The following is a 14,873-nucleotide window of genomic DNA, read 5'->3' on the forward strand; positions in this document are numbered from 1 at the left end:
TACCTGAAGTATCTTCAGGACTGAGGCAACTCATGGTAAAGGTGGACTAAGCTCTCATCACTTGTCTTAGTATCTCCCATAATGCAAAGCACATCTCCTTGAAGACATGTATAATGCTATTATACCGGTTTCGACCTTTACTGAGATCTCATCAGTGGGAGCCAGAACCAGAGGTGGTGATACTAAAGGAGAAGTCATATTTACCTATACCAGTTGCCAAAAGGTGTCTTACCTTATTATTAAATTACTCCGGATTTAGAGAAAGACGTTGGAATTTTTTTTCCACTTGATTAGACTATAATAAATTTAGTTTAATCCTTTATCCAAGTGTAAGCAAACAAAGTTTGCGCCAACATCTTTCTCTAAATCAAGAGCATAATCCTAGTAACCTTAACACCCATAAGAGGAAATGCTGTTAGAAATGCCCATCTAGAAGCAATACACAGCAGCCTTGCCACTGGACTTACAGTGTGTGTGACAGCTAGAAACCTCTCATGGGGAAATTTGACACACTTTCAAGTGTTGCACCTAAAGAAAACCAGGAGATTATCAAGGAAAGATCACGCTTCACAAAAAGGTAAACAAAACTGGAAGAAGAAACATAATAAAAGTTGCAATGTAGAATGTAAAGGGCAATGCACACAAAGAAGATAAACAACAAAAACAAATCCAATATAAAGGTTTAGTAACAGAAACAAAACAAAACAAAAAAAGCAAAAAAGGTACCAAAGAAACAACTATATAAAATCTGTAGTGGGTTAAAAAAGGAGGAACGAGCAAATACAGGTATAATGATTATGATGAATAAATTTATGAAGAAAATATTGTATAACAACTGGAATGAAAGATTAACAGAAAGCAGTAGGCTCAAAACATTAAGTAGAGGCCACATAACAATAACTGGTGCTTATGCAACAGAAGAGGGGGAAACTAGAAGAAAGTAATACCTTTTATAAAGCACTACAGAATATCTGGAGAAAACCCAACAAGAAGTGAAACAGAACTACAGAATATATAGCAGAAGATTCAAATGTCAGAATGGAAAACAAAAAGTACAAACAAACACAGGGAGATTTGACAAAGATATTTCTAATAATAATAGATGCAAACTGTGAGAATGTCATTTATAATAATAAAAAATATCAGCTAAAGCCTTTTATTCCCATATAGGGAGTAGGCAAGGCCATTTTAGCCCTATCTAACTTTGGGAGACTGAGTAAGCAGCTCAATCTCCACTGGTTTCCAATCAGATAGCTGGTTTATTTGCTATACAAAAAATCAACAAATAAACACGACACTTATTTGCAGATGATCAAACTGCATCAGCTACAGATTAGTAAAATCATTAAATGACACCTCAAAACAATATAATATGAGAATATCTTAAAATAAAAATACAAATAATGACTTTTAAAGGAGAAAACCCAATAACAAATGAAATAGTTATAGGTAACAAAATATTAGAACAAGTAAATACTTTCAGATACTTGGGATGTAACTTATAAGTTTTAATGCTAGAGGGATTGGGCAGGTTCGAGGTTTAGAGGTACAGGAGGAGAGTGTGTTTCAAATACTGAGTACTCTGGATGTCAGTAAAGCTATGGGACTGGATGATATTTCACCACAAGTTTTGAGAGAATGTGCTAGGGAACTGACAGTGCCTTTGACCTGGCTTTTCATTGAAAGTCTGACTGCAGGAAAGGTGCCCATGGAATGGAAGGAAGGTAAGATAGTGCCATTGTATAAGGGTGGTAACAGACTGGAAGTGTCTAATTATAGGCCAGTTTGTGTGTCATCAATAGTTAGTAAGATCTTGGAGAAAGTAGTGAAGGACCATATACAGCAGTGGGCAGATGAGGGTAATCTGTGAGAGTCAACATGGATTTGTGAAGGGGCGCTCTTGTTTTAGCAATATGCTAGTCTTTTATGGATAAAGTTACAAGAGCATTAGATGAGGGAAAGGCATATACTGCCAGTTTCTTAGACTTAGCGAAGGCATTTGACAGGATGCAACATGATAAGCTGATATTCAAGTTGCAGCACATGGGTCAGAATGTCAGATTGGTCAACTGGATTCAGGATTGGCTGTCCGATAGGTACCAGAGAGTTGTGTATGGTGGGGCAATTTCAAGGAAGCAGAGGGTTACAAGTGGGGTCCCACAGGGCTCAGTACTGGGACCTATATTTTTTAACCTTTATATCAATGACTGTCAGTGGATTGCAAGGGGATATTCACTTGTTTGGCAGATGATGCAAAGCTGGGAAGGATTATTAGTAATAGTGCAGATGCGGCAGCCCTGCAAGAGGATTTGAATAAGCTAGATAGATGGGAAAATGAATGGGGGTGTCGGTTTAATGCAGCAAAATGTAAAGTCTTGAGATTTGGGAAACATCGATGGGACACTGCATACTCTATGGGAGGAGCTATACTGGAGGAAGTAGGGGAGACAAGAGATTTGAGGTTAATGATTGATAGAAACCTGAAATTTAGGGGACATATTGCAAAGGTGGTGAAGGTAACACAGAGGATTGCTGCAATAATGAGAAGGACACTGACTTGCAGAGATAAAACAGTTATCATTCTGTTGTATAAGACCCTGATCAGACCACACTTAGACTATTGTTCACAGATTTGGTCCCCAGGATTTGAAGGGGATAAATTAACTGTGGAAAGGGTACAAAGGCAAATAACAAAGATGGTTTCAGGACTGTACAATGATAGTTATGAGGATCGGCTGAGGGAATATGGACTGCAGAGTTTGGTGGATAGAAGAAGGAGAGGTGATATGATTGAGACTTTTAAACTGTTGAGAGGTGGTTACAGGGTTGACACTGGGGAGTTCTTTCGCTTGCTTGAACAGCGAGAAGGAGTGATAACAAGAGGCCATCCCTCCCTGGAAGTTACAGAAGGAATCTGTGAGCAAGAGGATGTGGAGTGGTTTCTTTGCATGGAGGGTGGTTGAACCATGGAATGCATTGCCTGATGGAGTGGTGAGAGAGAGAGAACGGTCAATGAGTTTAAGGAGTGGTATGATAGACTGTGTTTCTTAGGGGGAGGGAACTTCCCCTCGATGAGTCTTGATAGACTTTTGTGTTTCTTTGGAAGGACCTCCCACGACGAGTCTTTTGACTCCATGGAGGCCTGAATAATAATACGTAGATGAAAGATATAAACATTAAAATATCAACTTTGTTAAATGGCTTAATAAATAATATATTTAAGCCATCCCTGGTACAAAAACATTAGAATCTGATTATACAATGTTCCATCTAAATCAACTTTATTATACTGTAATAAAACAAGGACTATGAGGGGAAAAAGATGAAAAACAATTTAAACAGCAAAAATAAAACTTCTGAGAAAAACAGATGGATATACCAAGTGGGACCATAAAACAACTGAAGAAATTTTACAATCTCTGAATATAAAACCAATTATTATCTAAGTAAATATAAGCAAAAATGGATAAAGCATCTAAACCAAATGGACAATAACAATTTCAAAAACTACCATGCAGTTACAAAACAAAAAATAAATAAATAAATAAAAAATTTCAAGTTATAAAATAACTTTTTGATCTGATCAAAAAAAGTTATGATATGAGACAAAATATGCCAATTGGCCTAAAATCCCTGAAAGGAAGACTACTTAAATTACCTTAAGAAAGGTAATTTAAGTAGTCTTTTATTCAAAGCTTTGAACTCTTTTATTCAAAGTTTTGAACACTTTAATGTGTTCAAAAACACTTTGAACACTTGTGTTATTAAGCATCTATATTTACCATATCTCATTATGAATGATGCAGCACTTAAGGATTTGGTGGTGGTGAGGAGGGGAGGTAGTAGGCAGGAAGTTTGTGAGTACACAGTGTGTATGTGTGTGTAATGTATATACAACTTGACATTATTACGTGGTTATTTTCTCTAATCAATCTTCCTTTCCTCAGACCATTCTTTCTATCCAATCCAATAATTATCCATTAACAACCACCTCAATAAATAACTTGATATATGGATTTTTTTCCTTTCTTTTCTTTTTTTTTTTTTAAATTTCCAAAAGTATCCAGGTGGTGCGGCAATAACTATCCTTTTATGCTAGGTTATGGAAGCTTATTCATAAACCACCCACTTAACACATTAACTTAATGTTTGTTCGATTCTTTTTTGGACAACAAATTGTAATTTCATATTAGCTTACTAATTGGGCAGGATTTAGTAAACTAGTATAGGAATTCTATCCTTTAGTTTACTAATATTAATAAATGACAGTGTTTAAATAATCCTAAACTCTCAAAATATCTTTTATACAAAACTTTTGTTTAATTTACCTTTGAAAAACAGACAGTACAACTCCTTTCCATCATTTTCAAACACTGAAGCTTTTTCACAGGACTGTGCAATAACATAGTCTTCCTCAGTTCTCCATCCTATACGATATAAACCTACAAAATCTCCAGGCTGTGGGGTCATTACCGATGTTAACTGATAATAACAACCAACATCTCTTTCTGTCGGATATACATCTTGAATATCGCAGAATATAACTCGGGCGTAGTCAGAATCAGACATCAGTAACCAGGTTCCACTTTCTACATCACCTGATGTACCATTTTCAGCAGATGACATGGCTATCTCTAAAACAAAGTTAAATAAAGCTTAAATCAATATTTAAGTTTTAATCTAAATTTACATTAAATTTCAAAAACAAGCAGCTTTTTAAAAATTTTAAATAAATGATTTGTCCTTATTCAAAATTAAGTGGATATTGAATACCACATTAAAAAGGTCGAAACCGGTCTGGGTAGTGACCTTCTCTCATAATGTAGAACAGTAATACATCTCCTAGGAGTTGTTTTACATTATGGGTAAATACTAAGGACAGTGATCGGACCTTGCTCCACCTTTACTACGAGTTGCCCTGGCATTGTACTACCAGGTGTTGGCTTATGCTTGGACTCACCAAACTTTATAGTTTTCTATATTCGGCATGAAACTCTTAGATTAGATTTCCTATCTCTGAGTTTCTTATTCGGCTAAGAAATAATGTGGTATTCAATACCACTTAATTTTGAATAATTTTATTCTGCTGAAGTGAAGCCTGTTGGCTCTTATTTCGGTAATTGATCTGTCCTTATATTACATATTATATGCAGTATATAAAATTAATTTACAAACAGAAAAAGAATATCCCATCATATAAAAGCACATACTATAAATAATAAAATGCTGTATATCATCACAACAATCATCCTATTGTTTGTGGAAGTCTTTGAGTTACAGATAATTTAACATTAGTGTGACATCACTAACATTTTTTTTATCTGACCTACAAACAAAAAGCGGCGAGGATTATGGGGCATCAGTGAGTATGGATAAGATAGGAAGAAATTTGGGATGCCTTTTAAAAAAAGCTGAAGGTTGCAGTCATTGGAAGATAGTGTATCTTCCTAGGTAGAGTGAGAAGTTGGGTCAGTAAGTTTAGAGATGGATGGTAAATGGATATTGATAAGCAGCTGTTTTTGTTCATACAGTTTTGGAAAAAACTGGAAGAATGACAGTGGCCAATTCAGCAGAGCATTAACCATGAAACTAACTGTAAAAGCATAAGGTGATTTTGAGAAAGAGAGGGATCACCAATTAATCTGACTGCATTCTTCTAAATATCAAGAAATGCAAGTGGGACTTTGGGTGCATCAAGCCAGAAGTGTGGGTGGTATTCCATGTTTGGGCAGATGTAGAACTGACAAACAGTGTCTGCCTATGAAAAGTACACAGTTTTTTGGCAGCTGCAGAAGATATGGCTGAGAAGTGTTTATGCCAAGAAAGGCTAGAGGTGCAGGTCAGAAAATCTGATCGTGTTTTGACATTCGAGTGTTATGAAAATGTAAGGGGAAATTATGTGAGATCTTTCTTGCCGAAAATTATACAGGATTATACTTTGATAGCATTGAAATTCGCAAGGTTATGCTCACTCCATTGAGACTTTTATGGAGGATCTTGAGGTTTCTAACGATTGGACATGACAAGATATGTCAAAAAGAGAAGAGTGAAGTTTACTGTTGTCAGCTATGAATAGGATTTGAAGTCAGTAAGAGCATATCATGTGTATACAGGAGGAAGAGAGAGTGGGTAAAAGCAGAAAACACTGAGATACTTCCTTCATTGGAAGAGATATCTAGAAAGTCTACAACAGCATGTAATGAGCAAACCAGGAAGCTGGAGACCCAGTTGCTTGAAAATAGCCATAACTAGTCCCTAAGCATAGGGTGTTTAGTTTCCTAATCAGGATACTAAAAGGTATCTTGAGTAGGTTACAGCTGACATACTGAAAAAAAAAAAAAAAAAAAAAAAGGCTGGTTCTTGTTGGAGACCTAAATAATGGAAAAGAAACCTGACATTCATGTGTTGAGGCTTAAGTGTGAGAGGACACCATGGTGGAGGTTTAATGGAGTATTAACAGCAATGGGAAAGATTAAAAACAGATATCTTCAGGAAGTAAAAACTAACACTTGTAATCGTGGAGTATATAAAGGCCTCTGTTCCTACAAGTTGACATACTTTGGACAGATGGGTAGATCAGGCACCATCCACACAGATGAATACAAAAAACATATGCAATCATGTCTATGGTCAATCTGGTCTTGTGGACTATGAATTGGATATCACTCATAGGATCTTTTGGAAAAAACCATCAAGTTTCATTACAGTAAATTTAGAAAAGAAAGATTGTTTTTGGAATCTGCAACTGCCTTCAGAAATCAACTGAATCTAAATAAATATGGATGCAAGAAACTTGAAAAAATTTGGAAAACATTAATCCCCAGAGATCCCAATTTACAACCTAGGTCTAAATTGTCCATAGAGAGAGCCTCAACTAAATATGACTAATCTTAGCTTGTCCTCCCTGAAGATGTCTCAATGACATATGAAATATTTGAAGGATTAAAATTTTTAAAAATTAAAGTTTTTAATCTTTCCCAATGCTGTTAATACTCCATTAAACCCAGACATACAGGCACATTTGAGGAAAATATGGAGACGAGAGTAGCACTATTAGTAATGGAAAGTACCACCTAGATTTATGATCAGGATACAAAAGCAGGGTTAATCATTACTAAAAACTTATAAAAAATAAAAATGTGCATAAAATCATGTGGCTGAACATACAAAAAAACAAGAAACATCTCTTCAGACTGATCCAAGGTACAAAAGTGACCAGAGAATTTGAAATGGGAAGTGATGCACCACAGTAGGATAAAAAAATAAGTACTCCACTGATTAGAAAAATGCATACAAAATTTAGTTTTGAAAAGAATCAAAGTTGAAAAACTCCTTGAAGTAAAAGTGACAAGTCAGATATATATTATTACAGAAAATGTTAACTATATCTTAGAGTGGTAAATCCAAAGAAAGCACCAACTGACTTAGCTATGGAAGCATGTGGTTAAGCTGCTTGCAAAGTTAGATAGTACCTCATGGCAGATCCAATTAGTTAAAGAGGCAGTTCTGAGAAAAGGAGAAATTATATCAAAAGTTCTAGACAAGTACAAATTTAAGTTTATAAGTATCCTTAGAAAATTATAGTCAAATGTAAGAAAATAAGTTGCATGATAAAAAATAGGCAAACAAAAGTCATTCCAATTTGGAAAGAACGTATATGCTAAATACCATCAAGGTGATAAAATGTTTTAGTAGCCTTAAAGTTTAGAAATGTAGAAAAATTGCATAAACTAAATCAGATGTCATAAAGGTGATATAAAAAATGAATGCCATGATATTATGGATGTCTCCAAAGCAGTTACTCTGAAAGCTGATTAAGTAACAAAGTAACAATCAAGAGAACAGGGACAGAAAATATCCAGGAGTCCTATCAGTACTAGAGGTAGAAAAAGCCAAAACAAAACTGAAATGCAGGTCTGATAGAATATATGGTATTCAATCTGAAATGACGATATATGACAAGAGAAAATTTTTGCAATAACCAAAAAAACATAATCTGGAAGATTTGGTTAAAAGAACAAATCCCAACTATTATGCAAATATACTTGAAAATTGGCTAAGAAACTGTTGAAGGGAGAAATAATCTAGAACAAGCCTGGCTTTAGGCCAAGAAGAGTTACCAAGATAGATATCTTACAACAAAGAGGTGAAAATTCATCAGGATCAATACGTTGTTTAAGGAAGTATAGACTGTCATCGTCATGGTTTTTCAGTCCACGGAATGGTTATCTGTAGCACACTGTTCCTCTCTTCGGTGATTCTCTTCATTTCTCTGTATCTTCTTGTTCCAAAATCTTCACATAGTTGTTTAATGAAGTTCATTCTTAGTCCTTCCTCCCCCATTCTTTTACTACTGTTTTGATATCCTATCCATTTGAGTCTTTATGGTCTCCAATATACTTCTTTCTTCGGCAATTTCTTTGAGAACTTTGTCGTTGCTTTTCTTTCCAACTAACTTTCATTAGTCTCCAGCACCATATCTAGAAGGGCTCTAGGTATTTCTACACCCATGTTTCCAATGCATGTAATGCAACTGGCCAGATAAGGATCTTTACTAGTCTTTTACTTAGTTCAATGTCAATTTGCTTTGATGCATATGATATTTATCATAATATGCTTTTTTTGCCTGTGCAATTCTTGATTTTATATCTTTTGTGCAATGTTCATCTTCTGTGATCAACTGTCCCAAGCATTGGAAGGAAGCTACTTGTTTAATGGGTTTATCTTCTATTCTAGAGCCCCGGTAGCTCATTTGGTATAGACGAAACCCTTTGGTTGGAAAGACCTGGGTTCAATTCCCGTCCATAACATGAAGAATTTATCTGGTCTCTTTCAACTAAAGGTGAGTTAGCTGGTCTTATATGGAGTTAGAGGGGTTTTTTTTTCACCCAGAAACTCGGGTTTTTCATTCCTCAGAACAGGCAAACTAGCCCATGGGCACACACACACACACACACACACACACACACACACACACAGAGAGTGTGTCCATGGCTGGTTTGCCTGTTCCATGGTCTAGAGTCCTAAAAATACATACTTAATCCCTCACTAGGAAGGCTCAACCAGTCCTAAGGGAAGGTGGAGGAATGTGGGGGAACCTCCCCATACAAATAAATAAAAATATTCTATTCTGGTGTTCACAGTATGGGGTTTCTTTCCTATTATCATTGCCTTTGTTTTCATGAAGTTTATTCTCAGTGCTATATTCAGATGCCTTATTTATTTTTTTCAGTATTTTCTCCAGTCCCTTAGAGCAGCCTTCTATTATTGCTCGATTGTCTGCAAAATTAATAACATTTACTCTTTTGCCATTTATCACAATTCCATGCTCTTTATTTAAAACTTCCCTCATAATTTTGTCTGCAACAATGTTAAAAAGGATTGGGAAGAGTAGACATCCTTGTCTTACACCTCTCTCTCTCAATTTTAGCTGGTTCTGACCAGCTCTCTTGCAGAGATACTACTGCAGTTTGATGTCTATACAGGTGCCAGATCCACATTATTTGTTCTATGACTATTCTCTAAACATTGTCAAATTCATCATGAGTAATTTGGCTAAATTACTCATGATGTAATTTAGAATAAATTTTATACAGTTCTTGTACATATTCTTGCCATCTTTTCTTTTTTATCTCAAGGTTCGTTATTGGGTTTCCCTGTTTGTCATTTAACACAAAAGTGGTTATACTTCTGTCTTTTTGTGTAATATTCTTTATCTTTCTGTACATTAGATCACTTCTTCCTAGTTTCTCTATTTCCTTGCATTTTCAACAGTTGTCTTTAGTTTCTCTGCATTTTCTGTCCACTTCATTTTTGAATTTTTTATATAATTTTTTTTTTATGAATTTATATTTTCTCATTTCATTTTTCAAATTCTCCAGCTTTCCTGTTCATAGTAGGGTGCATACATTCATGTGGCTATGTTGATACAAGGATTTTGCATGCTGATGACCTGAGCGTCCTTGTCATTTCTCCTGCAGGGCACATTGCAGTCAAAGCATTGTACTTGCCAGTTCCCGTATCATTTGTAGGCATTCTTCCATGAAGGCCTTCTCAGGATTTATAATGAAGTGGTTCCCCCCTGCCTTCTTCACCTGCAATAACCATCTAACTTGGTTGTTCACCAGCTGTTGTCCTTGTAGAGTCTTCTGCCTGCTGAATGAAGATAAGCAGTTGGCTTTCTGTTTGGTTCCTCATCTTCTGTGTTCATGATGTTGCCAGTCCACCATCATATACAAGTGCTTTTATGGTGGAACTGACTTGCCATAACGTGGTACTGTCTCTCCATATAGACAATGTAATGTCTTGTCTTAAGTTTTTCACAAACCATTAAGGTTCTTTAGTTGGCATTGCTGTGGACTTCACAACTGTGACCGTCTCAAGGATAAGGTGGTTGGCCCTATGCCTCCCAGTGTGTCCTATGTCTGTCAATGCGTGTGTGTTCACAGGGCCGGTTTGTCTGTTCTGGGGTACGAAAAACATAAGTTTCCAGGTGAAAAAACCTCCTACCTCTGTATGAAACTGGCTAACTCACCTTTAGTCAAAAGAGACTAAAGGTGAGACTAAAGATAAAATAGATGATGTAATAACTAAATAGATTTACTTATTTCCAATATTTCGCCAAACATAAACTATCATCAGGGGAATAATACAATGGTACCAACACATGCATAGAGGCAGACAGTAAGTGAGAACAAAGAAAAAAAATGCAAGGAGGCCTATAATTCTAAACAGTGCCACCTACCTGCTTTGAGTGTTTTTGGGAACTGGGCTGACTGTCTGTAGATGAGTTAGTTTCCCGTATGAGAGGCAGTTTAATACAACCATTTGCTGAGGTTACGATAGTTAGTGATGGCAAAAGCAGATTCTAGAAAACCTCTCAAATTTAAATTTGTTTCAGTGGAGTAAGGTGGCTTTCTCCTAGCAGATCCTGTGGCAAGGCATTGTTTCTGGCACCTCTGAAAATGTGACCAACATTCTAAAGAAATACAATCTTGTGACCACCTTCAAACCACATAGAAAGTTAGCATTCTTTATTGGCTAACCTAAAGATCACCTCAAAACTCTGAATTTACCTAGAGTTTGCCAAGTACCCTGAAGCTGCAAGCAACCCTACTATGGTCAGACAGGAGAATCAATATTAGAATATCAGAGTACCAAGACTCCTATTTCCATCACTATGGCTGCTCAGGTTTAGCAGCCCATGACTTAGATACCTGCAATACGATCTGCTGGGGTGAAAAAAATCCACCTCACTAAATCAAAGCAAATCGAAATTTGAGACTTTTCTTTGAATTTGTTTCTGTTCCCACTAACCATCTTAACCTCAACAAATATGGTTGCATTAAACCACCTAGACAATCGGCCCAAAAACTAGGAATACTCAGTAAAAACCAACAGCTGGTGCATTCAAGGACTACAGGCCTCTCTTTATTTCTACTATTTATTCTCATTTACTGATGTAGTGCCTCCATGCACATATTGATACCAATGTATTATTTTTCTGAATTCAAATTTAACTTCAAAATATTGGAAATCATTAATAAACTTATGATTCAGTCCATTTTAGGTGGAAGATGAATTTCATCGCCCGGTGTAAGACCACCTCAATTACTGGAGGCCTGAAGTGGCTTGAAAAAGTTCCATGTTTAGTCTCTAGAGCAGTATTTCAGGATTATATAAAAATAAATAAAAATACAAAAAAAAATTAAAATTAATAAAATGGGGGAGGGGAATACTCAACCCACTCATGTACTACTTCTCTTCTGTAGTCCTGAATGGGCCGTTGGGTCATTCATGGCTGGTAGGTGATATTCTTTGTTGGCCTCCTCCAATCAACTTGGTCTCTTGATGTCAGTTGAGAAAGGGAGAAATTTGTCCATTTTTTGATGTTATCAGTCCATTTTAATCGAGGTCGGCCCCTAACCCTTGGTCCCAGAACGATTCCTTCTAGTGCTTGCTTTGGAATGCCATTAGCCTTCTCCACATATCCAAACCATTTCATCTGTCTTCTTCTGACGACTGTCAGAATATTTTCCCTTCTTCGCCAGGCTATTGAATCAATCAGTTTTCGGACATTTTCATTGGTTTCGTGAGAGGTATAGGGAATTCTCTAAAGTCTTCTGTAAGTTTTCATTTCAAAAGACGGGAGTCTCCTCTCATCTTCCCTCAATCAAGTCAAGGCCTCACACAAACTATACAAGAGGATAGAATTCACCATGGTGTCAATTAGTCTTAGTCTGGTTGTGATTGTTCTGTTATCTCCCCACATTGGTTTTAATTTCTGTAGGGCCACAATTACCTTAGCAATTTGGTATTTAATGGCAGTTTTTGAAAGATCATCTTGTTTTTGAACGACCAACTCATGTACTATAGGCCTATAACTTTTCATGAGTGGGAATCACATAAAGTCACTATATTGTCTATAAAATATGTTAATGGAAATTAACGATATTGTTAATTTCCATTAACAAAATTATGAGAAGGCCTTCATTCCAACATGGATAATTTCTATAACAAGATCACAACACAACCATCTAGATTTGGAAAATAGAAACAGTAGTCTGACCATGGAAAAGAAAATAAGTCTCCGAGATCTTTCCACTTGGCCTTGTTTGTAATACCAAAGAATGCAAGGTTGCAAACATTTGAGAGTAAGGTATTCTACAAGACATACAAGAATTTCGTATGGGTTGGATTTGTGCAAATAGAAAAATAAAAACAGAAAAAATGAATATATATATATATATATACACACACACACTAAAACTAGATACCCAAATTTAAGTTCAGATTGTCTCTAATCCATTGGACTGCATCCAGGGGTAGCCTGGAACAGGTTCATCAATGTGTCCTTAAAACTCCATAGTGAGCAGTCCTGGATAATATGATTGATGGTCTGTTGATGATCAGCACCAGTCACATATTGGGGATTGATGCAAGCTCCACTTGTACATCATACATCTGGCATGGTCTGTCCTCAGGCGGTTGAGTGTGCTCCATTGTCGTCTGGGCAAGTCAAAGCCAGGGGCTCTCTAATGGTACACCTCATTATCCGTAATGAGGTGTCCATTTTTTTATTGTTGAATTAAGCTATCAATTCATCCATTCAGCTTTAGAAGAATATGTATCTGATTGCTGATTTTTTCAGATAGAGTTGTAGGACTTTAAGTGAATAGGTGGAGGTCCTCATGGATCAGTAAGTTGTTATTTCCTATATACATTTTATCTACTCTCTGTTAGCAGCAGCTTTCCTCCTTATGTCTGGTGATATGATGTTAGAGAGTGTTGGTAGCCACTCAACAGGTGTAGACTTTAGGCAGCCTGTGATAATTCTCATGGTATCGTTAAGATGCACATCGACCTTACTGGCATGGTAACTCGAATACCACACTGGAGCACAGTATTCTGCACAATAGTACACTAGGGCATGGGCGCAGATTTTAAAGTGTTGGCTCCTGCCCCCCCCCCCCTTGGATTCGACCTTGGTATCACCTTGATCTGACTCCCACTGATGAGACCTCAAAGGTTGAAACTGGTCTGGGTAGTGACCCTTCCCATAATTCATAGCATTATACATACCCTTAAGGATATGTGCTTTGCACTATGGGATACTAAGGCAAGTGATGTGAAGTCATACACCTTTACCACTAGTTGCCCCAGTCCTGCAAATAGTTCATGCGCAAACTTGTTTGCTTACACTTGGATAAAGGATTAAACCAAGTATATAATTTCTTGGTATCTTTAATTTAAGGTATGGAGAGAGGAGACAGAGAAGCAATATCCTGAAAGAGTAAAGAAACAGGTGTTGTCACAATGGTCTGTTTTGAGACTATCACTGTTTAACTTATATGTTGAAGATATTGGATAAGGTTTAAATGGGGATATTCAGTTGATTCAGTGAATGATAAAATTAGGGAGATTTATGAGGAGTGCAGTAGATTTTGTGTATCTGTATGAGTATTTGAGTACATGAGGAGGTCTCCATTTCATGTGGTGAAGTGTAAGGCTTGAAATTTGGAAAGCAGAGATGAGATACAGTTGGTTGGAGTTTCTTAAAGGAGATTGAGGAAGTAAGAATAACAGGACAAGGACTTGAAATTTAGAAACTGCATTGCTATAACTGTGATTACATAACAGTGAATTAGGATGATGAGGAGGATATTGACATGTGGAAGCTAAAATGTTAAGATTCCATTGTATGTATGGTCTTGGTAGTCTACTAATGGATTACTATGCATAGATTTGGTGATTTGGTTTTCAAGGGGATGAATATAGACTGGAAATGGTTCAGAGAAGAGTCTTGAAGGTGATGTCAGGCTTGATTGGCATGATTGCTGATTTGATTGTATGCCATTAGTAGACCCTAGTGGATTGGAGGAAGACAATATTATTGATACATAAGTTGGTAAGAGGTTGTTACCAGATTAATCAGGAAGAAATTTTCCATTAAATGGAGGAAGACAGATGGAATGAGGTCATCCCTAGAATCTGTATTAAGCAGGAAAGTGGAGAGTTGGATTTTTGCATGGAGTATTTTTAGTGAGTGCATTTCCTGAAAGTGGTGAATGCAGCAAAAACAGTGAATAAGTTTAAGGCATGCGTCCCCTGTGATCAGTCTTTGACTAAATGATGGTTTGATGGTGATGATACTAATAACTGATCAGATGCATTGTTTTAAAGATATACAAACATATCCACATAAAACATAGGGGTGAAAGTTACAAAAGTCGAAATGATCCTCCATTGGTCATAAATATGTTTTGCCCTTACATACAAGACTTAACATTTCAATGTTTGCATTGCGATAATGTATATGGAACTGTAAGATCAGTGATAAATACACTATATTTATTGTTTTCATATATGCAGTC

General features: G+C 36.4%; 1 protein-coding gene across 1 annotated transcript in view; it reads right to left on the bottom strand.

The window, feature by feature from the left end:
- The window catches only part of LOC150110362 (uncharacterized), a 259,624-nt gene that overhangs the window by 202,335 nt on the left and 42,416 nt on the right, over positions 1 to 14,873 (bottom strand). Inside the window, exon 2 of the mRNA XM_090399055.1 lies at positions 4,329 to 4,634. Coding sequence (XP_090255181.1) covers positions 4,329 to 4,626 — 298 coding nt within the window. The 5' untranslated portion in view covers positions 4,627 to 4,634. The remainder of the gene's footprint in view (positions 1 to 4,328; positions 4,635 to 14,873) is intronic.

Source organism: Typopeltis vanoorti, chromosome 1 (assembly GCF_054136105.1).
Source record: "Typopeltis vanoorti isolate ZY-2024b chromosome 1, IOZ_Tvanoo_1.0, whole genome shotgun sequence".
Lineage (NCBI taxonomy): Eukaryota > Metazoa > Arthropoda > Arachnida > Uropygi > Thelyphonidae > Typopeltis > Typopeltis vanoorti.